General features: G+C 41.3%; 2 protein-coding genes across 8 annotated transcripts in view; one reads left to right on the forward strand and one right to left on the reverse strand.

Annotated features, from left to right (window-relative positions):
- Window positions 1–3,861, reverse strand: part of pdia5 (protein disulfide isomerase family A, member 5) — a 60,765-nt gene extending 56,904 nt beyond the window's left edge. Inside the window, exon 1 of the mRNA XM_061053097.1 lies at window positions 3,744–3,861. Coding sequence (XP_060909080.1) covers window positions 3,744–3,809 — 66 coding nt within the window. The 5' untranslated portion in view covers window positions 3,810–3,861. The remainder of the gene's footprint in view (window positions 1–3,743) is intronic.
- Window positions 3,862–5,700: 1,839 nt separating this feature from the next.
- Window positions 5,701–27,920, forward strand: part of sema5ba (sema domain, seven thrombospondin repeats (type 1 and type 1-like), transmembrane domain (TM) and short cytoplasmic domain, (semaphorin) 5Ba) — a 184,093-nt gene continuing 161,873 nt past the window's right edge. For 4 of the 7 annotated variants that reach the window (XM_061053107.1, XM_061053108.1, XM_061053105.1 and 1 more), the window contains exon 1: window positions 5,714–5,931. The gene's annotated coding sequence lies outside the window, so the exon portion shown is untranslated. Of the gene's footprint in view, window positions 5,932–27,920 lie in introns of all 7 variants that reach the window. The other 3 variants (XM_061053111.1, XM_061053109.1, XM_061053110.1) reach the window with 3 other exon arrangements.

Genomic DNA, 27,920 nt, shown 5'->3' on the forward strand with positions numbered 1-27,920 from the left:
GTATTGATTATTTTGGCCTGAAAAAACAAACACATTTTATAATTGACAGGGAGACAATTTGAGTTTGCCAGCCACGGGCAGTGGAATCAAAGAGTTCATTTTGTGTGCGTGTGCATTTGAAGGGAGTTTGGATTAAATTGTTTTGACAGGCAGGACTCGACCGTCCAGACAGCTGCCCTCTAACAAAGTGCTGCAGTGGGTTTATCCCCTCCCCTTGTGGAATCACCTTCATATAACCCACACAGACTAGTGGTTGGTGATAAGGACAAAATCCGTCACAGGATTGTGGAAATAATGATATATCATAATTAAAGCCGCAGAAAATTATTGAATTGCAACATCCGTTTATCTACCGTTGTTTTTTCCTCCCTCATCCACTTTCTTTGGCTTATATCGAGGCTGGCACTTGGCAGCATGCCAAAAATGTAGTCTGTCTTACAGACTTATGTAATTCAACATGTTGCCATCATGTTAGGGATAAAGCTCCACAAGGTCTCCATTATCGGGAAACAATGGACGATGTGGAGGAACTGTGTCTTTCTGGTGACAGCTGAGAGTTTGATAAACAATCAAGACTCTAATGCAGGAAAACATTCAGTGTGTTTACGTGCAGAGTCGAGTTGAGCTACGGTTATACTGTAGCTCCATTAGGCCATTTAATTGGACTGCAGCTGTCCTTGTATCAGAACAAATGCAACGGGTGAAAATCAATTTATTGATGCAAGTATGTCAGATTCTGCTGGTAGGTGGCGATATGCCTCCTTTCAGCTAATTCCTACTGGACCTCCTCCCAGTTGACCCATTAATGTCACATATTAAACAACCCATGTAAATCAATGTTTTATTGTTGTTATGTTGCATTACTTCAGCTGACACAACATAAATTGTGTCCATCCAAGATTGCCTGGTTCTCGCTCTAGCAATTGCCAAAATACCTTCTTCTGTTCTTCTATGCATGTGTATGCTGTTTGACTTCCGAGTCGACGCCTGGTGTGGAAACTGTGGCGCATACATGAAACGCAGAGGCCAGTTTGGGGCCGGATGAAGCGTATATGCAAGAGTAAATGGATCGCCAACTGCGTTATCTAGGTGTGACCCAATTTCAGTCGACAATAAAGAGAGCTGCCAACTTCAACCTTTAACTTGAGGGTGTTTCTCTCCATAACAAGCTGACAGCTATAGGCTATTTAAACATCCTCCTATTTGATTATCCTGCAGCAGAACAATTACACTTAACATGCAGACAAGGCCGGCAAGGAGGCAGTTGGAGACTCCAATCTTGGACTTCATGAACAAACGAGTATTAACGCAATCAAGGTAAGTATTGATATCCTAACACTGGAGTATGTAGACATATGCGCACATCAGTTGTGATCTTGTGGATGTAAAAACATACGAGTCAGCACTTTAATGTCATAGTCACCATTTCATTTCAGGTCCTGTTTGCTATGGCACATTGCCAACATATCAAATAGTGCCACCTTACAAATGCACACAGAGAGCAATCTACTTACAGTGTAAACACAACCAAGTTCCACCCATGTTTGCAAAGGTATGCCGCCATACAGGAAGCGAAGCAGGAAACGGTCTGGATCAGCATTAAACACAGAAGTGTGATACATGATACACTTTGCTCTTCAATATGGATGCCATGAATTATTAGAAGATTAAAGACTTTAAAGGAGTGCACTCGTGTTAGTTTCCATGCCATGAATCTTCAATATATTTGCAGTTGACTTGCATTTTTGACATTTTCTGATATATTCTTCTTATATTTCCAGGTTAGCTAATTTCTCTCCAGACAGCATGAACAAATTATTGCACTGTGTTACCTCAACACAAAGAGTAAATGTTTGACAAAAAATAATTAATATAGGAGGCTCAGTAGGAAAGATTACGTCAAGATATGTATTTAATTCTCCGCTTACTGATTTTCACACCATGCTGAAATGAATGGAAACCATGAATGAATGGAAAATTGGTTTGCTTAAACACAACGCCAACTACACTCTGCTGAACTTGTGAAGAAATGTACAGTCTTGAAACAACTCTACCTTCATGGTAAGTTGTTTTTGTTGAAACTGCTTTAAAGAGGATGTAGTTTATGCCACTGTTGAATGTTACTAGTCCACATGGAGAGGTCTTTCTGTTATTCAGTCTGTCCTTGTTGATTTAAACGGAGGTGGACAAGAAGATATTGAACTACATCCTCCAAATTCTTCATGAAGATTATCAAACCCATGTAAAATACTCAACAAAAACTGAACAGGGTGACTAACCGTCATGAAGAGAGGATACTGCAAGAAATATTTCAAGCTAGTTTGACCTAAGACAGGGGTGGGCAACTGGCGGCCCCCATCAACCTTAAATGTGGCCCTCAGGTTAATTTTTTTACACATCAATTAATTGGAAACATGAAGAAAACATGATGAAATCTGCCATGAAATCATGAAAACCAGAAATATGTCCATAATAATATCTGATCACTGGTATATGTCGAGTTAAATTTGAGACAGTAATCGTTTAATTTGGCCCTCTGGCAGTGAGAATTAAATGAATGTGGCCCTTGCTGTGACCAAAGTTGCCCATCCCTGACCTAAGAACTGAAAACTCAGTGTCTGTGCACTACAAACATACAAGAGCTTAAGTGAAATTAAAAAAACACTTCCTGAAAGAAGCTTAAGATATGATGGAGAGCTCCAGGAATGGTTACATTCGTGGATCTGTGTTAGGAACATATACAAAAGACCTAAACAGCAGCCTACTTTCAGTCACATTTAAAGCAGTATTATCATTCATTTGCTGTGTTAATTGAATACCAGGGGGGTTTTAGCGTGCAAAAATGAGGAGGCATTTTAGGACTAAACATGTTTAATTACCGGTTGGGTAATTGTAATTAATGTAACAGTTCACTGCAGGCCTACACTTCCAAAACAAAACAACTTCCATTCATTGAATATTAGTTTTAATGCTGCATAACCAGTTCAGTTCTGACTGTCATGTGACCTGAAAGGATTCTGTACTACTTCCAAAGGGCACCTCTGAGATACACTGCATAGTTACTGTTAAGCTGCTAGCTCACACCCACCTGTGAATGTACAACATTGTGAAAGTCAGTTTTGAACTTTCAATTCCCTTTACAAACTCCAGTGACTGAACAGCTGAGTCCTGCTGCGGTTAAAAAAAACAATAAACCCGCCATAACGTAAGATTTGAAGTAAAACAGCAGAAGCTACATAAGGTGTGTGTGTGTGTGTGTGTGTGTGTGTGTGTGTGTGTGTGGGGGGGGGGGGGGGGGGGGGGGGGGGGGGGGGCTGGCTGGCTGGCTGTGGAGAAATACGTCACCTTAACGGTTCTGATTTTTGCTCATTTCTCCGGTAATGTTAAAAGCTCAAACACAGGGGAGTCACCCCGTGTTACACAGCCGACCATCGGAAAGAAACCCCGCTCTGTGCAGGCACACATACGAGACAAATGCTGAGCTTTTACCTGCGCAACAGTAACCGCAGTCCACCCCACATTCAAACCAGCTAGTCACATCTGAGCCCCAAGTTTAGTCAAGGGGCTGTCAACTTTACCTCCTGCACGGCGGACAGGCTACAGACGAGACGCGGCGAGGAGCGATTTCAAAATTCTGTTTCTCCCAAGAGTTCCTTTAAACGTCCACAAACAGCCTCCGGGAATGACACAGAAAACACCGGAACAGTTCACAAAGCACACAGGAGAGGTTCGTTTTGACTCACCAGCAACACCAGCATGAACATTGTCGCCTCTCTCATCCGACTCCCGTATCGGTTCCGAGAGGCCATGATGCCGTTGCCACGTCTGGATACGCAGGCGCAATCGGGTTTTCCACGGATTCTCGGGCACGGCGCAAGGCTCCTTGGGTAATGTAGTTTTGAGGAATGTTCAGCGGGAGGCGTCGTACCTGCCCCCTCCAAACAGCTAGTCTGTCATGTTGTTTGGATATCATTGAATGTAAGTAGCCTACTATTGTCAACATGAGCTTTTTATTATCAGCACAACGCAGCCAGTTGTACTGCAAGACAATTAATTACACACGAGTCTAATTAGTAAATTGGCTTGTGAATGAATGGCTCTTAATTAGCTCTTTATCAATTCCACTTCCCTTCCTTCCAAGAATAAGGTTTGATTATAGCTGTATGATGTGCTCCACAGATTTAATACAGTACTTGGACTTAATCATTTAATTCTAATTTAGAGAACTAGGCTACTTATTCAAAATAAAAACAAACACAAAAATATAAAATAATCACCATGTTAAAAAAAAAGAATAAAGATAACTTTATATTTACATTAGAAAAAGGCAGAGACAAAGCGTGGAATTCAAAACTTCATTCAAATTAACCTTGTTTTATCTATTAATGTTTTTTTTGTATTGTTTACATGCCCATAGATCAGAGATGGGCAACTTTGGTCACGGCAAGGGCCACATTCAATTAATTCTCCCTGCCAAAGGGCCAAATTGTAGAATACAAAAACTATTAATTATGAATCAATTATAAAAAAAAATCAATTATGTCTCAAATTTAACTCAACGTATGCCAGTGATCAAATATTATTATGGACGTATTTCTGGTTTTCATGATTTCATGGCAGATTTTGTCACATTTTCTTCATGTTTCCAATTAATTGATATGTAAAAATTGACCTGAGGGCCACGTTGAGGGTTGATGGGGGCCGCATGTGGCCCCAGGGCCGCCAGTTGCCCACCCCTGCCATAGATTGATAGCCAATAAGCTTATGATTTAAACATCCCTATAAATTCTACCACAGGGTATAGGTAGCCTACTAGACTAGAACATATCGTAGGACATAATATAACAGATTAAATGTAATAGTATAGAATACAACAGAAAACAATGACCTAATTTACCTTATCAAAAAAGGAAAACAGAACAAGTTTCTGATTTGAGCTTGTTGTATAGGCCTTTTTTATTTTTTTTACAGTTTATTTGTCCATTTTCTGACACACCAGCCTAAATGATGATGATCACTGATTGTGAATACAGCAGAGTAGGATCAAACTAGTCAATCAAAAAGAATTAAGTAAACCTGTTAGTTTGTTTTTGCTGCATCAGAATGATAAAAACAGTAAATTAGCAGTTATTTGGTTTGTTTACATGGATTGTTTGTTACCATTTGCTTAACACATTTCTAATTCCTCCTTCCTCAGAGCAGTCAGGGGGCAAATACTAGTAACACCTGTACTGGGAAAAGCAGTATATTTTAATGGGGTTTGGCTTGTACCATTTTCCCTACACCTGTCTGACCAAATAGGCCTGTAGAACAGAAGCGAGAGGACTGAATTAGGTCTCATGGCAATATGTGGCCACACTTGTTTGAGTTCTTTTGTCTTCTTTGATCAAAACAGCAGAGCATGGAAAACACTTCGCTTCCCAAGGGAAATAAATTGCCAGGTAACCCGTGTGCACCCCGCACACACCGCAGCAGGTATACCGTGGAGTCCCAGACAACAACGCGCGGGACAAACCTTTCCCAGAAGCCTCTCTGTCTCTGAGCTCCACGCTGTGATTCACTCTCAAACACTGTCTTGCTTTCGCTCTGCTCGGAACCGCTGTTGCGACACTCTTCCAGCTCTCTGGAGGGTTTCCATGCTTCTTTCCCACTGCGCTTGCAAATCGGCCCCATCTTTGCTTACCGACCCCCCCCCCCCTCTCTCCCCCTGTCCCCCCTCCTCCTCAGCCCGGTGGTATCGTCCGACGCTCAAGGAGAGGGAGAGCGCAGTTGTTGGCTGCAGGTCGCTGGGAGAGGGACGCGCACAGTGGCTCAGGACACAACACTAGAACCCGTTTCTTTTCTGTATCTGCTGCTAAAAGTGCGAGTGTGATTCTCTCCTCATCTCTGCCTGGTTTTATTGTCAACTTTCGGATTAAAACATCTTCGAAGGTAATGAAAAAAATCACTTTTTTCTATCTTTTCTTGGGAAAAAATACATGAAATTACGAAACAAAAGCACTTTTTAGATGTGTTGTGCATCAGCTTCAAGCTTGAATCCGGCTTTGGCTTTGTTGTTAAAGGCGAAATGGACGTGGGTCGAGTCTGATTAGGGTGCTGTATTTTTAAACCGGAGGAAAACAACACTATAGCCTCCTTCAGCTTGATAAATTAACGAAAATCACCCTCCATCACTAATGGATTGGCTACTCGTGCTTTCTTCAGCCACGCTGAGCTGTGGGTTCCGTTTTCCTGTGGACCATTCTTCCATCAGACTGGGTTTTGTGCAATGTGTCTTCTTTATTTTATTGTAACACTTTCCTGCGCTTTTGCCCACTTTTGTCTGCCTCAGGCGAGGCGATTTTCCCGTTGATAGCATGTGTTATTCAGAGCAGTTTGCAGCTCCTTTATGCCATGCCAGTTTTACTTTCCACTCACGTTTCATCCCAGGATCAGAGGAGCATTTGTGGGCTGCAGGAGCTGCCTGTGCCTGCCACATTAGCGCTGTCTCAAACTTACTTTGTTCTGCACGCTGCTCTGTGGTGCCTATCCAGGCGAGATGTCAACTTAAAAAAAATCCTCAGGAGAAACTTCTTTATCACTGAGATCAATTAATGTTAGTCGATTCCCTCAGTGCTGTGCGTTTATGTTGTATTTTTCTTTCTTCAAATTGTCTCAACTCAGACATCGCTGACTAGTTTATCCCACAAATAGCTCGTGCAAGATTAAACATCTAAATGTACCCTTACCAACTTTGCTTGTATTTAAAAAAAACAAACAAACACTTAATGCTGCTAACGATGACCTCATTGCTGATCAATTCCATTTAGCAAATTGGCTTTTACGCGCGGAATATGCAGCCTTTACGCACACACCGAGTGCAAGTGTCCTACATCCTTTTATTCTCTCCAAATCCCAGCAAATGTTCGTGGGACTAATTCCGCACGAGAACGCTGAAACCAGCTCAGAAAGTCATTATTCAAGAGCTTGTCACTCGGATGAATTGCTTCTCAATTTCTCCGCGATACATGCAGACAGACAACCCAGTTTCTGTGTTATTTTGAATTGTAAAAGAAGGATAAGAGTCTAGCAGAGAACTTCTCAGAGTCGGAGTGTTGGAAAAATAAATGTAGTTTGTAAAGTGGAAAATAGGACATTTTCCTCTCGCATGCTTTTTAAGTTGATTGTTCTTAAAAATGCATTGTTGTATCAGGAGAAAGGGTTGTGTTGTTGTAAAACAACAGAGGGCAGTGTTGAGCAGTTTTGTGCAGCTGTGTGAACACCTCACCAGGTGATGTTTGCTGCACCAGGAGCTGGACTGTCTTTGTGCTGTGTCCTCCACAAGTGAACTCAGAGAGGTATTCTGCAGACCAGCTTGTGCTGCACTTATTAAAGCTTGGACAAATGGAAACAAGCAGGGACCGATGTGCTTGTTGCTTGTGTGATTTGCTCAGTTGATAAAATGTCAAGCACTTCTGAACAAGCTTTTATCTGCCAGTGGTTTAACAAGAACAGCTTCCACAGACATTTATTCCATAACTGGTGTTTAAAAAAAGCTAAAGGTTTAAAATATCACTTTCACTCGACTTAATTAATCAAACAACTTATTCACTTGAAAGCTATTTTCCACCACCGCGGGGGCTTTTAGAAGCTGTTTTAGAGCTACACTCTTTTCTCATCTGTAGCTTTTTATTGAGCCTCAGAGGTTCAACAGCATCAATGAAGGGCTCTGTATTATTCATTAACACTCAAACGGCTCTCAAATGCAGCCGAGCATGGCTGCTGTGGGAGACGTGTCGGATGACAACAAGTTTGAGTTGGAGCTGAGCACTTTTGTTCTGTTCAAAATATGCAACAACAAAAAAAACAAAACAGAAACTATTTACATGGCTGTCCCTGAATCATTTCATAACTATAATTATTGATGGTAATATGAGTAGTCTGCAGTTTTAGCCCTCTCTGTAGACTCATTATTGCTCACCATCCTGATTAATGCAGCCCAGTTTAATATCCAAACAACTTCATTCTCCCATCTGGAATTCAAAACAGCATTTGGCACAACTCTTGTATTTATTTAGTTCATTAATCAACACGTGTGAAAGTCCCATACCCCTCACTCCCCTGCGTTTTGATTGATATTCATATATTCATACAGGTTTTTGTCAGGCCCACATGCTTGTCTTATGGATGATTAAGGCTTTTGTAATATGAAGAGCTGTTTTAGTGTCCTGGGTCGCTCCTTTCAAATGGAAAACAGGTTTTCATCTTTGATGAACTTATGAGGGCTCTTGACAGGTCCTGGTGAGGAGGGTGGGCAGGGACCAGAGCAGCAGAGATCTGAAACAAAACATTAACTAGATGGAGGACCCCAAAACTCCTTTAAGACCACCTCTATGTTCACTTTTCATTCATCCCTCTTTCCTTTATGTCCTTGTAGTTACAGTTTTTTCGGTTGTTATGCAGAGTACTGTATCTCTGTGGCGTCTGATGTCTACATAAATATTTAATTTTTACTAAGAAATGTGGTAGGTGTGTGTGGAGTGGATGAGCTAGCCGTGTCTTCATCAAATTTTTAATGACTCATATTTAAACTGTGCCGTGTGGATTATTCATGTCGTCGGGCATCATGTGAGCAGAGACAAACAGATATGAAAGTTTAATGTGTCGAGAATTTGATCCGTCCTCTCCTCCATTAGATATGACTTCTCTAAGAAAAAAGAAAAACAATATACCATTTTCAATGCAGTCTGAGCATAACACTTGTGAGAGTGTTGATGTTTGTGTAACTAAAGAGATAAACTGATAGGTAAAAATGGTCAGAGAAACACATGTCATACAGCTACACTTACACATATTTTAAGGCGTATGAACATAGAAAATGCATCTTAAGGAAAAACAAAGTGTTCTCCAAGAGTTGACGTTTTTTTTCATTGCAAAGTGCAGTTTTTTTTCTTGATAAAGGAAGTTAAAAGTGACAGCTCCAGCTGCATGATGTTTCTGCTTTTAGTCTGTCATTCAGCTGTTTGGCTTTTCATGCACGTCAAGCACTCTGAGATGTTTGCACGTATACGGACCTTTATATCAGTTTATATATGCACTGTAACACGTCTTGCTCTTTCTTGAAAGCAGCCTTGACAAATATGCATTTCCTTGCTTTAAAAGCCCAGGAAGTATGCTCTGAGAAGTGCTGCGAGGCAGTGAGTGGCAATAGCTGAGACATGCTCTGCCGACCGTTGATCTTGATTTGCTCCCTTTTCCACACTCCCCGAGCCTGGCATGCCAAAGCGAAGCGGAGGGAGATTGTGGACTTTTAAAGTGGCCTTCTTGAGCAAGGATTCACATGGTAATTAGGTCAGGACACAGTGAGGAAAAAACAAAGCTGTGGGCATGCGGAGAGAGCAGAAAACATACAGCGTTTTCAGTGAAGAAGTTTCAAGGAGAGTTGAAGAGACACACATGAGAGATGCTTCCTCAATGTGGCTCTATGAGCTCGGAACACAGCAGCGGCATTGTAGTGTCTGTTGCTCTATGTTGGGTAAATATAATGCCAGATTTGAAATCACAGCTTGTGTTTGCAGATATGGTCTAAATCTTCACTGTCACACAGTGTTGACAAAAATGATATTTACCAGTCACACACATTATTTGAAGCAGCATTCCTTGTGTTACTTGAAATGAAATAAGAGTTGTTCTGATACAGACTCCGGTATGGGGATTGCCTCCTGTGATTGAAAACTGGAGCTGTGATGAAACATTTTCTGGAGATCTAGGTAATGCCACCCAACCCAATGTTTGACTCTGCAATATTAATAGAGATATCATGCGTGTCTGAATCAGGTTATTCTACATCAAGCTAGAGTAGTGTGAAGCCATGTAGTATGGTTCCTTCTCACATTTCTAAGAGGAATGTAGGTTGAGATTTCGTAAATCTACGACCTTGATTCCTTTAGAGACAAAGCCAGTCCACCTTTATCAGGTCCGCTGTTGAATCTTTACAGTCATCTGCAGGAGACGGAGAGTTAGATAAGGCACTGAGACGCACAAGGTGTTCACTTTGGCTTTAAGGTTTGTAACTGGCCTGAACATAATGTCAAGTAGCCCAGAGAAGATTGATTGAAGAATATTCTACTTCTGATATCGCCTGGAATGCAGCACGTATGGCAGTCATTGCAAATATCTTAACACCAAAATGAATGAGTTCTCTTAAAGATATACTTGTTCTCATCTTCCCAGAAAGAAACCTGCACCGCAAAAACACAAGTTATGGCTGCTTTTAGCAACGGTTATTGTAACGCAGCAAAGAAGAACTGATTTCAGGTCAATTATTGTGCGATGACTCCCAACATGGCGGTGCAAAAAATATCAGCAATCAGCTGTTCAACCAATACTATGTAAAGTGCCTTCCATATGTATTGACCTTCTTTGGACTTTTCTAGGTTTTACAGTGTTGCTTCATCATATTCAAATAGATTTATTTGGGCTTTACACTATTTGATTAAGAAACAAGGGCAGTCCAAAAAAAGCAGCCATCTGCTGGATGAACAAGTTGACCTGAAATCAGTTGATTGCATTTGATCTCGGTCATGGGGTTTCACAGCTTAGCCCTCAAAGCTTTTCATTTTTTTATTTGGGAAAATGTAAAATACCATGTTCTACTCCATCACACTGAAAATGTATGGACACTTCTGTGTTTGTTCATCACATACAAGCGGGGTTATTACAACTGAGGCACTCAATTTAAATCATTATCAACCAATACTCAAGTCTAGCTAACAGATGGAATCAGCAACAGGCTTGACGACACTTTGCTTTTCTGCCACAGAGCACCCTAACGAGAGTCAGCCTCAGACTTGGGCTCACTCTTTTGTTTTCTGACAGGGTGTGTTAGAGGGAGAATGCGCTTGTGATAACCAGACAGCTTGAGCTGGAGTCAGCGGAGGGAGGCCGGCGGTCTGCGCGTTGCAGTCTGAGCTGGTGGGTGGAAATGAATAATTCCACGATGTCTGTCTGGGTCCCCTCAGCCCTCCCGAGGATCTCATTTTTTCTGGATGCAGAGTGCACTTGGCGTGGCCTTCATGCACAGTGTCGTTGTGTCTGACTGTAACCTGGCCTCCCTCTGCCTCGACACACAACCAATCCTCACGTGTGAAATCCAATACCGCTGCAGTGTCTCTGTTGTCGGCGCTCTGTCTGCAATCCTGCTAATTAATGCTCAGTGCCACCCAAACAGTCTTAATTTGTCTCTGGAACGTTATCATCATTGTTTGCCCGCCCCTTCCCTGTGCTGTTGTTACCACACCTTTATAAACACGGTGAATAGGGATGAAAAGGACAAGCAGGCTGTCAAGCAGGAATAACAAGCTGGAGAGAAAACTGTTCCAGAAAATACATTATTCTTCTATGGTGTTTAATCTTGCTCAACAAATACAATAATTTATTATTCAGAGCATGTAGCATGTGCTCTATTTTCAAACACTTGTTGTTTCCAGCTGCTAATGTGGGGGTTTATTGCTTTCCTTTGTTTTGAGTGAATGCAAACTGGACGTCATAACTCTCCGAGGACTTTTAATGGACAATTTGTTCTTCAATTTACGGACACAAAGCTTAAAGAAAAACAATTCATCTAATAAAAACGGGCAATTATGAAGCTTGGACTAGCTAACTGCTTGAGATGCGCCGATGCAATTTTCTTCCATCTGATACTGAGTCAGATACCTAGATTAGGGTATTTGATGTTATCTAGCACCCCTTTCAAATTATTTCTGTATAAAATATACAATGTTTGTCTATTTTTATGGAATGAATTCCTTACCCTTGCTTTTGCCATTATTCATGTCTTTTTTTGGCCTGGGTTAGCTTACTAAAAGCTTCGGAACCAAAAAACAAGCTAACAACAGGTTAAGCTAACATTAGCGGCAGCTTTCCATGTCCTGAAGGGCGGAATCTGCCCTTTTTTACGGGAAAGTTCTTTATGTTATACTTCTACAGTTCTACATATGTTATACTTCTACCTGCACATTAAAAAGGTAGGCTACCTTTGTCCTGGAAAAACACACATCTCTGACATTTCACTCGCTAGCTTAGACGAGCGTTACCCACTAAGTTCACAACTTACTAGTTTAGTTTGCTTTCTTTGATAATATATCTGAAACAACAATTTCCATGAGTAGCTGATTAGAGCCATAATATTTTTCATTGCTATGTTGTAGCCCAACTGATTAATAGGCGGATATTAGCTTATCCAGTGACCATCCATATCCCCTTATTTTATCGCAGACATTCGCTTATATTACTAGTTTTATTCACCAGTCAAATAGCATTTCATTTTAGTTTCAGTGTATTACACTAGCAGTACTCTGTCACCAGCAGAATTTCCGTTATGGATCACAACAAGCATTATCACTCTCCAGAGTGTCGAGCGTTGATGCACGTACATGCCATGTTACTTTTCCAGTCGAGTGACCATCTTGTCTTCTTTGTATTGTATATCTTTTCCACAAGTGTTTTATAACTGCATTTGAGGGATCAACGCAATAAACGTGTAAATGTACATCTATCTCTACAGATTTCATAGATCTAAAAAAAAGATATCGGCGGATATCAGATTTTTTTCTCTTCCTAATATCGGTATCACTCCCAAAAATCCCATATCGGTCGTGCTCTACTATGTAGGATCCTGTTTGTTGAAGAAGAAGAAACAAGTCAATTTTTTGGGAAGCTAATACATTTCGGTATTGGAATGTTGCATTGATTGGCGTGCTTACCTGCTATACTACATTTAAAGTGTTATCAAAGGCATTTCTTATGCACTGCAATAATAATCTGAAGAACTTTACTGACTTCTTGAAAATCAGTTGAGAATATATTTATATAGTTTCACTGCATTCCTGGTCTATTTGTCATTTGAAGTGCAGCTTTTAAACTGAAGGTTTTTCCCTCACAGCATCAACTATTCAGCCTTTTCCTCCTTTTCACACTCTCTCATTGTTATCCCTCTTGGTATTAGATGAGGTGTGAGCATTGTGAGCAAGTATGCGGTCATACCTGCGTGTGCGCATGCGTGCATGTCTGAGCAATTTGATTTTTGTCTTTGTATGCGTGCGAAGCGGACGTGAAGGCATGTGCCTTTTCTCTCCCGTTCCTCCTCTGTTCAGGTCTGAGCAGGGCGAGAATAAAAGGGGCGCAAGAGGAGGAGAAAGTGCTCCCACAGTTGATTTGGCCATTGTGGGGGGAGGAACACTATTCCCATTGATGGCTCTGGACGCATGGCTGAAACCCCCAGAAGCTTTAGGAAGGGAGCTCATTCAAGGCTTGATGTGACCCGGAGGACGGGGTTGGAAGATGGGTGTTGAGCCCTTTGTGGGGACGGTGGGAACATTGTCCCTCGCTCCCCTTCTTTAATACCTCTCTGAACCACTGGCCCTGAGAGCTGAAGGGGCTCTCAGGTTGTCTGTTTTTGCTTTTTAAGACACTAGAGAGGTCTTTTATCATAGAGGTCTCACAAAGAGTCTTAAAGAGTTCTAAGAAGCACTTTCATTTAGCTTCCCATTAGAGATCTACCTCGATTTTGACAACTATTTACCGGAGCTGAGCTGGTTTTTGATGTCAATATAATATCCATATGATCAGGAGAGTTCTCGAATTATGTAATTTTGTGACGTTTTATGTTAAACTTCCCTGGCCCTTAATGCATCATTACACCTGAGTCTTTTGCTGTTATGTGCCATGACTCTCTTTGCTAGAGCAAGTATTAGTTCTGGTGATTAAAACATCCTTTATTAACTGGTTTTCAAACTGCAAGGAAGAGAAAGGCCTCTAGTGGAGCTATAATGCTCATTGTCTTAATTTGAAAAATTGTCCCTCTTTTTGTGTTTTGAAGATGCCGTGGCAGAGCGTGTAAAGTCAGCCGTTGTGTACGAAAGTTGAGCTCTGTTGGTTGTGAAGGCCACAGCGTAGGTTAAGGTGTGATGATTCAAATTGTTTTCATACCATTGGTCGGTGTTGAGGCGCCTTTGTTCATCATGTTTCTTCTTTCACTTTTTCAGGTTCTTTTTTATACATTTTGTCATCCAGTAAGAAAAAAAAAAGGTATTTGGGCAAAAAAAAACAAAAAAAAAACTTGAGATATAGTCAAACCTCAATGTTGCAATGATTAAAACTGTCAGCAGCCCTTAAACCATGACACGAGAAAGGTGTCTCATAGCACAAAACACGCATGTTAAGATCATATTTTGAAATACACGTGGAACTTGTGTCGACATATTCTTTGTTGGTGTATCTACCTTACACTGAGGAAATAAGAAATTCTCGTAATAGTACTCAATTAAGCTGCTGTGTTAAGTGTTAAAGTTTTCTGAAGGATCTGAATCAGACCCTTACTTTGCTTTGACTCATCAGCATTCCTCTCAAGGATCTTGTAGTTTCAGGTATTTTACTTTGCAAAGCCCAATTGTGCACTACTTACAGCAATGGAATAAGGCTCATTTTCCCCCTGCCATTCCCTCTAAAATGGTTCTATCTCTTCCAAATGGATTCACAGGGTGAGAGCTAAAATACTTTCTCGAGCCTGTGCTCACTGAAGTAATAGGTTTTGTAGTGAGCCCTCCAAACAAGATACATTGGAAACCCCAGTGGTATTCATCGAGCTATGTATTTACACACTGTCAAGGAAAAGTTGATTTCACAGTACGTTTTTAACCATTTATTCCATTGTGTTTGATATTATTTAGCATTTTAGGGAGCTGCCACGATTCTGTGTGTCATCTCAACAGTAGCCGTAGTGAGTTTGGAGGCTATTAGCCAAAGAAAATCCTGACATGTTTACTTAAAGTTTTATTAGCATTGGTTAGCTTCCAGCATCAGACTTTGATTAACTGCCTGTGATGGGTCGTATAACTGTCTCATTAGAAAGCACGGCACAAGCACGTCTGCCGCTCAGCCGTCTGGCATGTGCGACTGTCTCTGCTTGTTTATTTTGTGTGTCCATGTGTTCGTGTCCGTGTGACTGCCTGCCTGCCTCGCAGTCTATATTTGCAGTAATGGTCAGGAAATCAGCAGCTAGCGATAGCAGGCAGCTGGTCTCCGCTTTTCTCGGTTACACCACAACTCTCCATAGCCGCAGCGTGTGTAATTGGACAACCACATGTCGGCTTGTGATTTGCAGTATGAGCTTAATGATATCCAGCATTAAATAGGATGAGAGCATTTGTCTTTCATTGGCTAAATCCACTGGAGAGAAGAGGGTGAGTGGAGAGAGAACGCTCGCTCAGCTCATTCCCGTCAAAGCCAGTCCACGTTTCCTGGACTCGTAATCGATTTGTCCCAGCGTCTCTTCGGCTGTTCCACAGACATTTCCACTAAACAAAATCATCACTGAATCAAACAGTTTGCATTGAGGCTAGACCTAACAACGTGTGTCTGGGGAATTTTCTACATTCACTTAAGTATTGATTAATGTTTCAGTATTTTAAGGAAGCCCTATTGGTGCCTGGTATTTCATTTCTGGTCCATTTCTTGATAGTTTAGTGAATTAATTTAATTCATATATATTTCAAACAATTAATGTCAAACTATTATTAAAGTAAAGTAAGGAAGTTAAGGTTTTGGTGACTAATCTTGGTTGGGATTTATGAAAGGTTTATAAAACCATGCCCACAGTTTGCAAGACTTTACACAAATTCATGCAGATGTGCAAACTGTAGGTATGGATTAGCAAACAGCTCCACACTTATCAATATCCCTTGATTTGTTTGTTTCAAGTGGCCAACAACCAAGTATGGGTCTTGGCCACTTGATCAGAGCAAGACATCAGCTGTTGAGAAACCTTTAAAGTTGTGTATTTCTTACTCGTCGCGTACAGGTAGTCCGTTCATGTGTTCATGGTGCATGTTCATATTGCTATTAGAATAAAATTGGGGATTGTCAGTCAGAACTGTTAGAGATGATTTAGTGTGGAGGACTTGACTATGGCCTTTTTCTTTGAGTATTTCATGGAAAATTTCCCCCTCAAGTCTTTTCCAATTGTCTCAATCTCATTCAACCAGACAGCCGCGGTCCCAGTTTCATGTCACCGCAGCGTAAACATCAGATCAGACGGATAAATCACAAATAGTTTCTGAGCTGCTGAGGAACACAACATGAGCAGGTCCAGTGACAGCTGCACTGTCACACAGACACACAAACACATTGCAGGCTGTTTTTCTATCTTTTTTTTGACAGTTACTTTATCATTCCTGAATCTTCTTTATGTTCTTGTTTTCTTCTCTGTGACAAGTTCATCTTTCCTTATTCCAATCCGAGCCTCGATATGCTGCTTTGTGCTGCATGTGTTATTATTACTGGCCCTGACCCGGAGACACATAGCCTGCTTGTCGGATAATTACACTTCTCCTCGGTTACACAATGAAGCCTGCAAAGAAAAAAAAAAAACCTTTGTTGCCTGATGTTTGGTGCATTCAATATATTCTGTACTGTCAAGGTAAAACAGGCTATCACTCCGACTTGACAACGTCATAAGGCATTGGCAATATGTGTTTCATTCATCTCAATCCAGAAATAATCACCAGCGATTGTTTCTTATAACTATATCCTTTCAATGCGTCTGGTCACATTTCTTTGTCAAGAGAGTGTACGTGTGTGGAATGAGTGACGAAGGGAAGCAATAACACAGACAACATATTCTTTTCTGTGGCAGCTTTAGGCCTGTTTTACATCTCAGACACCAAAACATCTCCAGCCGAGGAGAGCAGACTAATATTCAGTGTCTGCTTTTGATAGCTTCTCCTATTTGACCTGGGTAGCAATGAGCACCTAGCTTTACTTCAGCTTAACCCACCAGACATTCAGGAAAAATTATTCAGCTCCATATTTTGACCTTTTGTTTAGCTCTTGCCAGAAATCTCTTTGTTGTAAGCCAACAGACAGACTGGAATTTTTCTCTGCTAAAGCGACTGATCTTGTGATTCATGTTGCGTGTGATGGTGCTACAAGTGTAGCTTTAATCAAGAGCTCATTAGAAAATGATTGCTGAACAGGGAGAACAAACACAACCATGTGTCCATGAAATTAACATTAATGAGTGTTGACTCTTCAGAACATGTTTCAGGTCATAATTTTAATGTTTTGTGTGGGGATTAACCATTGAATACCAATCATAGTAGCGCAACAACTGACTGAATCCTTTGGGCGATGACATGTAGAGATTGGGGGATGTCAGGCACCAAACAGCTACAGGATAAGGAGTCTTACCTGTGACCAGTAGGACGAGGACTATAACCTTTGTACTTCTTTTGGGCCTTTTCTATAAACTGAGCAAAACCAGCTCCCCTTCATGATATAATTTAAAGGTCACATATAATACTCCTTTTCAACAAGTTTCAATACGTCTCAGAGCTCCCCAAAACATGTCTATGAAGTTTCTTGTTCTAAATCCACTCTAATCCTGTACTTGATCATGCCTATAAACCCCTCTATTTAAGCCCTGCTCAGAACAGGCTGTTTCTGTGTCTGTACCTTTAAATGTAAATGAGCTGTGTCTGACCACGCCCCCTCTCTGGAAGGGAATGTGGCTCGGGCTTTCTCGCTCCATGTCCTATTGTTTACGGTGAAAAGTCAGACTCAGAGGGCAGAACAAACACCTAGCTGTGGGAGTGTCACCCACCAGGGGGAGGGGCTACTGCCCTTTGTGATGTCATGAAGGGAAAATCTCCAAACGGCCTGTTTGAGCACACATTTTCTGAAAAGTGGAGCAGCCAAAAAACGGAGAGGATGGACTTTTCTCATAAATTGGGGGGTTTGTAAACGGGCTGGGGGCACATATTAGTGTTAGATAAACCATGGCAAAGTGTATTTGAAATAATCTTAATAATTATGTTGCATCAGGAAAAAATATGAATTTGAGCTGAAAAAGAAGATGCTAGGTAAAAGGCTGAGCTTCATTACAGAGAATTACCAATCATGAGCTTTTAAAATTTATATTGCAAGTGCAAGCTTTAGCCAGCTGCCTTTCAACAACAATGTTCGTTACAGAAGAGAGAGAAACAAGCTTGGAGACTTAACAATTATGGAATAACCGCTTAAAATCAACTCTACCCAGCTTCACTTCAACAATTATTGTTGTGGGACCTCTGGTTTTCATGGGCTGATTCTTTTGGCTTTAGCCTAGCTTGTAGCTAGTTAACTAGCATGTTAGCTAGCTAACTAGTGGAAAATGGCTGGTGAGACATTTTGCCTAAAACAGGAGATTTATTGACTGTGTTCACGGTACACCTTTGTACCTTTTCTTGCAAACACACAGAGTTATCTTCTTGTTACAAACCTTCTATAATACTTATTACCCACAAGGCCAACTGTATTAAGGAGGAAAACTCGACCAGAAGGACTACAACGGACAAGGTGCAGCTCCTTAATGGAGTTTGAGGCTTCTTTTTCTGTGACTAAAAGATCAATACAAACTTGGCCGCCTTGGACTGTTTCTATCGATCAACATTTGGTCCACTTTTGGGGGCTGCCTAAAACAAAAGGTTACTCTGTCTGTCAACAGTGACAGGTCTGATGAATAGAGAAAGTATGATACATTAAATGTTCGGCCCCTCAAGCTTCAAATGTTCAGTCGTAAACACTTTTTTTTGTGGCCCACTACAACTGCAGCACTGCTGAGTTTGGTTCGCTGTCGGCTTTGGTTACTATGGCGATAGAAGTGGTTCTCGGCGGGGGCTGGAGGGTCTGTTTCAGTCTGTGGCAGACAGAATAAGAGCGGAGTGTGACAGTGATTAATGTCCTGGCAGAAACGGAGACAGGCGACTCTCAGGGCCCCGTCATCACCATCAGAGTGTCGAGAAACACGCCGGCCACGAGACCGACGCAGAAACTCGCTCGCACAATAAGGGGCTGCTGCTTAATCATAATCGTCTGAATTATTTATTATACAAAAATCTATTACTTTCTCAACCAGGTGGATATAGAGCTGGAGTAAATTGAAACGGTGGATTAAGCCAAAGAGGAAATGAGATTCACCTGTGTGGCTCCTAAAATCAATCCTCGCCATCCGGTTGATGAATGGAAAATCATTTGTCTCATCATCCCCGTCTGCCTCTCACGGCTTACTTTAAAACATCAAAGAAGAGGAGGTGTCCTTCATCGGGCGGCCGGTAGTCCACTGTTGAGAGTCACGTGGTGCTCGGTTACCGTGCGGCTTGTTAACAAGGAAGTGAAGTGATGGAAGACCAGAGGCCAAACGTCTGCTTGATAGAGATAAGCAGCGAACCGTGCTGCCATCATCCCCTCCCCAAAAAAAAAAGAAACGCATCGTCTGGATACTTGGCCAGCCGGGTTTGGACGACGGAAACAGTATCTGCATCATACACATCACCTTAACTTTTTTTTTTTTTTTTTTGATAATCTGCTTCTGTAAACATTCTTCTTGCTCCTTATTGGACACACTATCGTATAACAAAACTTCTTCAAAGCTTTGCCGCGCTCCCTGGTCCCCTTTCATGTACCCCACCTGGATTTCAAGCTCCATTAGAGCTCCTTTTGAGGATCTCGGCCTCTGCCTGGGTTTTTCGCACTTCACCGCACTTTCCCTCCCCTGCCCTTCTACTTCGGCGTTCCCCTACAACACTGCTGAAAGGAGCTTCTGTTGCGCTGTTAGTGCACAGTGTGATTGTGAGGAACATGTGCTGCAGAGGTATCTTATCCTCAGAGGGAAAAAAAAAAGACTCTTCTTCTCCCTTTCAGTGACCTATACACCTGGTGCCCCCTGTGCACATCCTTCAAATACTCTTTGCTTTCTGTGATCTGACCCTCAAGCCCTCCTATCTAATGTCAATAGGAGTGTAACGGAGCTCAGAAGATGTGATGCGAGTGCAAGTATTCATAAAGACATGATGAATGGACACTACACATACACACATTCCTTTGTGTATTCATTCACCTACAGGAGGTAACATTACCTTGACATTTTTTTCCTCTCCCTGAACCTGAATTCGGTAGAACAAATATGTAGGCCTGTTTTCCTATTACGTTTTCCCCGAGATGCTAAAGGACCAGAGGTAGTTTTTAGCAGAAAGGAGGTGCTGCACTTTCCAGCGATGTTTAAATCAGCGGCTGGATGTTTGATGGCAGAGTAAATGTCTGCCCCCGTCTCACAGCAGATTGCTTTTGCTAGTCTTGGCCAGCAGCCCCATTCATCACCCACCAGCGTAGCGGCTTTAGTCAAGCCCTTTTATTTAAAACCATGGCCGAGGTCCCAGCTGTGGGCCTAAAGGTAAAATGTTTCCCAAAATGACAAATATATTTATGTGTAAAAAAGAAAACCTGTTTGGCTTCAGCACAGGGTTTTAGTATCCCTAACTAATTTATGAATTAGTTTTGTCCAGTGTTTCAAATTACGTCTGAAATTAAAAAAACTGGATATTTATCTCGAGGCACCAGGGAGGACTAATCTGCAGCCGTGTTGAAGAGGGGATGTTTCATACATAGCGCTACATATCCACTGACTCCAACAGCAACAAGTGCGGATGTATTTTCCGTTTGAAAAGTGACAAATGACTCAGCTGAAAATGAGCACAAAAAGATAAAGGGACTAAAATCTTGAATGAACATCAGCTTTGTTCTTTCGAGATGAAACGCTCTCAAAGATGAAAAGGGACTCATCAATTGTTGCGCAGTTAATTTGACAAACAGCAGACTCAAATGGCATACTGATTAGCAGTGTTCCGCTCAAATCTGCTGCCTCTCTCTCTCTTGACAGATCCGATATGCTGCTCTAACCAACCACATAGGGCAGTGCTATGGGAAACTGTCCAGTATGGTACATAGAAGAACCTGTCTTGTTTTAATTAAAGCAACATTTTTCTTAACCTTTTGAGAGAAGAGGAAATCCATTACACGTTTAAAACATGCATAGCTAATTGAAGTCATGGGAGCCTACTAAAAGCAAAACTGGTGTTCGATTCTGGCCACCTGTTGAATAAGGAAATATTCAAACTGGTTTTATCTTACTATTTTAAGAGCAATATCTGTAAAGGGTTGTGCATGCTATCTGGAAGTTCACACTAAATCTTTAATTTAGGTCAGAGTTTTCACACTGCAGACATTTTAATAGTTATCTGTTTGTATCTTCAATCACTTACATGAAGGGGGCTGCATGAGGGGCCGCTGTGGCTGGTGGAGTCGGTCATGAATGTAGGTTTAAAAAAACATCAAACTTACTTATTTTTATGTATGGTTAAGCGTGAACTATACAGCCTTATTTTGGGAATATTATGTGGAAAGCTGAAGCAACAGGGAACTCGTTCATTAGCTGCTAGTTGCTGCTAGCTAGAAGCTGCCAGCTCGTCTATTGAAGCTAGCTAGTTGCTTACTTTGTTTGCTGTTGTAGTGCTCTGCAAGGAGTGAACAGTGGCTTTTTAAGTGCTTGTTTGCTGAAAATAGTTAACCAACAGTTCTGTAAATGAGGTTTGTAAAACCACAAAGACCACAAAACTCAGCATGTCCAGTAAAACAAAGAGCTGTAATAAGCTGAAACACTTCGCACAGCTTCCGAGTGGAGGATAGTTCTTTATTGATTTGTCAGTACTTGTGATCCTTTCATAATAACTGATGAGTGCCGCTGTAGTGTTATCAAAAACAGTTCTACAAGGTCAAAAATCGATATCTGAAATGGTTTTATGGATAATAGAAGACGGAAACCGAGCGAGGGCACATCGTCATTCAAATGTGTCCTTGTAGTCGCTCACTGATTTAACGTCGGACGAACTGACCTTGCTTCTTTGCCTCCCCGTGTTCACTGAATCCAATTTACACCTAACCCACCAGGCTTTATTTAGCTCATTTACCAGCCGTGCCGTGCTTGAGTCCCGTCATAAACACCTGGTTGGCTGGATGTATGGCTCCATGATGAAGGTGGATAGAAAAGTACTTGCATCACGTCATTGTTACAGCACTCGCAATTACCACTGGGTCAGACAGGCAGTTTTGTTTGTGTGTTATTTGGACACATGCTGCTCTCTCATTTTCTGTAGCACTCTTAGTTTCGCCTCTCATTTCAGCTCCAGTGAATTATGACGCCCTCGGGGAGCAGCGAGAAGACAACAGGAGTGAAATACTCTTCTCACAGCTCTCTCATCACTGCTCAGCAACTTGCAGCATGCAGACAGGGACACTCAGGGTTTTGGAGGCTAAAGACTGAAGGTCAGGGGCTCAGACAGCGGGCCAGCAAAAACTCAAAGGCTGTTATTACATGCAGATGTCTCATCTCATAGGGCCCTTAGGGTGCTGTGTGCTCTCTTGAGTTATATATAATATAGAATGATGGCTGTAATTTATTTGCATGTAAATAAAAAAAAAAGTAGAATTTTCTATATGAGCAAATTTGTCGTTTGTAATTACTTTCTTCAGTAAAACTTTCATGATTAAATTGTTAAGGAAGATATTTGTGTTTATTGTATTGTTAAAGTGCATTTCTTTGTGAGAAGTAATTTAAAATACAACTGTTGTTCCCCTTTAAGAAGTTAAGATTAAACTGCGGCTGCCGATTGAGACTTGAAAACAAAAACAAAGTTGGAGGATTTTCTCCTTTTAAGCCCCAACAGCATTAGTGAGGTTTAACAGTGATGTTGACTGATAAGGACTTGTTATCAGCAGGCTCACCAGGTGTTAGATGGCGTCGCGGTCAAAGCCCTCTGCAGATCAGTCAAACCTGAGAAATGTTTATGGACCTTGCTTTGTGCACAGGAGCAATGTCATGTGGAAAGAGGAAAGAGGTTTCCCAAACCATTGCCACAAATTTGGACAATTATTACATAGCATTTCTACTTTGCTGAAAGCGTATCTAATTCATTTTAATTTTAAGTAGATAAACTGTTTTAGGGTGAATGAAAAAGTAGATTTAGGTGTAAATGTTGAGGAGTGTATGTGTGAAAAGAGTTTCTTCGTTCTTACCACTTTGGTTCGGGTAATGGAAAGATGGGGGTGTTGGTTGGATTTGATCTTATATCTGAAATCACTGCTGCCTGTTTTTGTATTAGACACATTTGAATCCATGGCGTACTTTAAGTGAATATAGTATTGCAAGATCTCCTGTTTGGCACTACACAAGTTAAATAAATCGTGAGTGACATGTACAACTTTTTGCAAGTATTTTTTTAATGTGTCAATAAATGTAATTTGGTTTGATGTCCGATCCCAAGAAACTATTTTTCAAAACTTTTTCTCTGCTGCTATTTAGTTTGGTATGCATTACATTTCAAGGAGATAGAGCTGGAAAGTACTATTACTGTACTCAAAAGCACTAACATTTGGTTTGATTATTATATACTAAGAGTATATATACGTATGATCTTCCCAAGAAAGCAGGCCATAATCAAATATCGACTGGAGTTATGAGAACAGACGATCGAGATAAAGGACGTTTTTTTCTCTTATAGCCAACTTTCTTCTGTTCTCAAAATCTCTTCTGACTGTCCTGCGTCGTCAACAATAACCCATCCCAGCAGCCCTCTTTGCCCCTTGCTTCTTCGACAGCGCGCCCTGTTGGCATGGCGCCCAGACAAGCCGGTGATTTATAAATCTGCGGTGATGGCGGCCGTGCCCACGCGTCTTTGACTTTGCTGAAGTCGTGCTCCTATTCATTAAGGCGGCACAAATGACAGAGGGCCGCCTGTATTCTGCAGAGAGGGATAAACAAGACATAAAACACAGGGTTGTTGGTGGGGGACAGACAATGTGTGGTGGTTAGACTGTGTTTAGCTGCAGGTGTCCTCGCTCTGTCCCTCTCTTCTTCATACCATCTCTCTGAATTTCCTTCTCCTGTACTTTCAGTTGTTTTATATGAAAAAGGTGACCTGCAGGTGATGTAAATGAGTGTTTTCCAGTTGCTGCATATTTCAGTGAGAGATTTCTGAAAGCAGGGAGCTGGTGTGTGTTCAAGTCTTTCTTCTTTTACGAGTTGTGTGTGCTTTGGATTAGTTTCATCAAACAGTAAAAACAAGTAATGCATTTGGAATCATGGCACCCCGGCTGCAAGATCTGCTGGAGATTGAAGTTTTAACTTGTTGTTTTGTAATTTCCATGTGCCGTCTCTGCTCTGCAGGTGTTGACAACACAATATAACAGCTATTACACTTGAGCATTTTGTTTACACAGAAACTTGCTTGTTTTATTAACTTATGCAGCTTTGTATGGTGACAGTGGTGCAATGGGATTTTCAGTGTTTTCACACTACTGACTAAATGCAAAATCTCTATGACAGATTCAAAGACAATAGAGTTCAGCTCCATTTTTAATATGTATCTGTAGTGTAAGTATATAACATTATTTCAAACAAGTTACCATCAATTTGGTTTGGTTTTTTTTTGCTCTTTGGGTCTATAGATGCTTGTTGAGTCATTCTGTGTGTGCACAAAATCCTCTAATATTACTTTACCTTGTCAGTCAACATGGTTCTTTGGCTTCTCGTGACGGCTTCCCCACCCCATGTTTATTAACCAATGCACATTGTCGATGAGGGGGAGGTGTTAACAGAACTGCGTGTGTTTTAGGACTGCACAGTTGCTCTCACAGACCTTTGGTGGGGGCCAAAGCTCACCAAACCAAATTCCTACATATGTGTTGCTTTAATCTGTTCAGATTCATACAATTTAAAGAGCCCATATTCTGCCCTTTTTGGGGTTCATATATTTAATCTATGTATCTACTTTTGTACGTTCACAATAGATAAAGTCCGAAAAAAGTGTCTGTTTTCATGTACTGCTCCTCCTTGCTCCCTCTCCGCTCTGAGTCCGTCAGCTGCACTCTGTTGAGCCCACACTGTTAGACCCCACGTGGGCCAAGTCTGCTCTGATTGGTCTGCCGATCCGCTCTGTCGTTATTGGTCAGTTGCTCAGCACGCGTCTCGGAAATTTCAACATGAGCTGCAGGGCCACAACAAGCCAATGGGCTTAGATCAGTGATCTCACACTGACGATGACGCCGCACTGACTTTTATCGAGGGGGGGCTAGAACCGAGCGTCACATGAGGCTAATGCTACAGCTAACAGGAGGACGTAGGAGAAGCCAAGTTTCTGCGGACTTTGAATTTTTGCACATAGATGTGCCTAAACATGCACAGGACACTTGGAAAACACACTAAAGAGCATATAAAACCAGAAAAAGCATCATATGGGACCTTTAAAGGAAGAATATGCCATTTTTCACACTTAATTGTAGCAGAAATCAAGTATATCCTCTGAAAATAACTTTGTTAGTCAAGACTGTCTACATTGAGTGTGACTCCTTAGTCCCGCTGTCTGTGATGTTTTCAGAGCCGTGTCTACAGCGTGTTTAGATGGACAGGACGGACGGCCGGCCGGTTCATCCCCTTGCGTTTAAAAGTTGTTTTATTGAGGGACTAGAGAAAACAAGAATAACATACTGTATTATACTGCTTATTTGAATTTTACGAAAGCGTTTTTAGATCACGGTCAATTCGTTTAAATTTCCATGCAGTGTGAAGCTACCAGCAAACTAAAGAGCGCTAGCATTAGCATGCTAACACAACAATGCAGCTCAAGTTCTTCTGGTTTCATGCTGGTGCTCAAGGGCGACATCTACTGGATCAAAAAGTCGCATATTCTTCCTTTAACGGCTAGCATTAATTCAGCAAGATGACTGCTCTAACTAACTGTAACTTTCCTAAATGTTGCTTATTGCTGTACTCATGATGGATTAGTTGGGTCTTTGTAGATAATGATCTGTTATGAATGGGCGCTATACAAATAAAGATTGATTGATGATTATTGCCATTATTGGCTTTGAACAGCATCATATCTCATCTCTTTTAGTCTCAGAAGTGTTGTAAAATCTTCTTAACAAACTACTGTGATGAAGATACAAATTTGACTCTGAGTTGAGAGGCCGCCATGAAAGTAAGGGTTATAGAAAGTAACTTGTTCTTGTTATTCCAGTTGTAGAAAGAAGTCATTTAGAGAGAATGGTTCCTTAATTTGTAATCACTGTGGATCAGCATTAAAAATCATTACAGTGACTTTGTGATGGTGGAGGTTGCTTTGCTCTGAAACGCAGCAGCATGACCTCGCTGCTATATAAAAAATATTCTGAAATGAAATGACCTGGCTCTGGTCCAGCTTAGCTGCCCTGCATCTGCTGACAACAGCCATTCGATACTGAGGACGGAGGACAGGACGAGTTCTCTGTGCTACTGTATACCAGTATGTGTGTGTGTTTGTGCGTTTCTGACACTCCCTGTGATCTAATGCGCTGGCTCTGGCCTCCAGGGACACCCAGACAGCTGGCTGGCACACGGATGTGACAAATACTAAAAGACTGGAGCCACCTCAAGTCCTCCTCCACTTCCTCTAGTGCCAGTTCTCTGTGTTGTCATTCTGTCTCTTTTTTTCTGTGCCAGAGTAACACGCAACACAGGTGGCTTATTTCAAAGCCCACTGTAAACCCAAGGCTATGAGGAAAGAAAAGAAGATGCAGAACTGACAAGAGCTACAGTGGATTTTTTTTGGCGGACGATAAAAGCATTGCCTACCACTCAATCACACAAATCTGTAAGCACCGCTGAGTGGATGGTGCACTGTGGCGCTCATCTTTTGTAATGGATGCCTTGGCTGTGATGCTTTAGTATAACTTGCTTGAGTTTTTTATGTTTAATCAACCACATTCTCCATAAATTGTTGCTTTTTTATTGGCTCTCTTGCTGAGTGAGTAAAACCTGTTCCAGGCTTACTGTTGGTCCCATAAATGTTTCACAGCAGAGCATTAATTGTGCTGCACATATATTAAGGTTAAGAGCACATCATCCTTCAGCATTCACACTTGTTTGTGCCTCATTTACTTCAGTTACTTAATGCAAGGGCACTTAAGTCAATAGTTTCTATCAAAATTCCTCATTTAGAGGTCATGCAAATGTATTTCCCTCCCAGTGGATGCAGTTTAGGCAATGAGATATTCATGAACTCAATTATCCAAAGTCAATATCGAAGACTAAACTTAGAGCTATACATGCTTGTTTTACAAGAGCAATTTCTGTGTTTCTCAGTGTTCTACTCACTGGTTTGAAGTATTGAGTCTCGTGTAGCAAAGGTTATTGCCTTGTTTTCCATCACAATTTGAATACAAATTTGAACAAACTTGATCAGACTAAATTTCGATTTCTTCTGTTCTTATTCCTGAGTTAAATACCAACTCTTTGTTACAGTCGTCAATACAGACACACAAAAGTTCTCTTCTGCATCTATATGAGACACACCAGGCTTTCAACGGCTTTCAACCAATCTTAAGCCTTAACCATTTAGAAATTTTAGCATACGTTGTTTCAGCCTGATGTTTAGTACCAGCACTTTGGCGTCTCATCCTGATGTATACGTTTCCTTTTGCATCTTACATGGAAGCCAGAGGTAGTTACTTCTTTCTTTCAGTCTAAAGTTTGTTAATGTAGAACTGTCTGGTAAGGTTTAGGCGAAACTCAATGTAAAGAATCAACATTATGATGTACAAGCCGTCAGCCGGGGGTCCGGATCTTCAGCATGGGAAGTGTTCTCTTTCCCGTTTAAAGTATGTGTATTGACCAATCACGTATCAGCAGGATGTGTGCAGGATAAAAGTGTCCGTATAGAAACCAAGAGCAGACAGAACCTAATCCATGCTTATGACATACGGGCTCCCATCAGGTGTAGTCTGATGATTGGCATATATCATCTCTCAGAGGATGATGGACAATAATTGCAGATGGGTTCCAAGATTGGGTTTGGGCAAAAGACTGATTTGAATAAAAGGAACATCATTAAGTAAGTTTAACACAAAGGTTTCACAGGAGACTCGATTCCTGGTGGCTGGGTGAAGGATCTGATTTTTGGCCCATCCATCAACCCCAACGTCTGTTCTGTTTGGTTCTGAGTTTCTAAAACCATATTATATTGGGTTTACGCTGC

Source organism: Labrus mixtus, chromosome 13, assembly GCF_963584025.1.
Source record: "Labrus mixtus chromosome 13, fLabMix1.1, whole genome shotgun sequence".
NCBI classification, from domain to species: domain Eukaryota; kingdom Metazoa; phylum Chordata; class Actinopteri; order Labriformes; family Labridae; genus Labrus; species Labrus mixtus.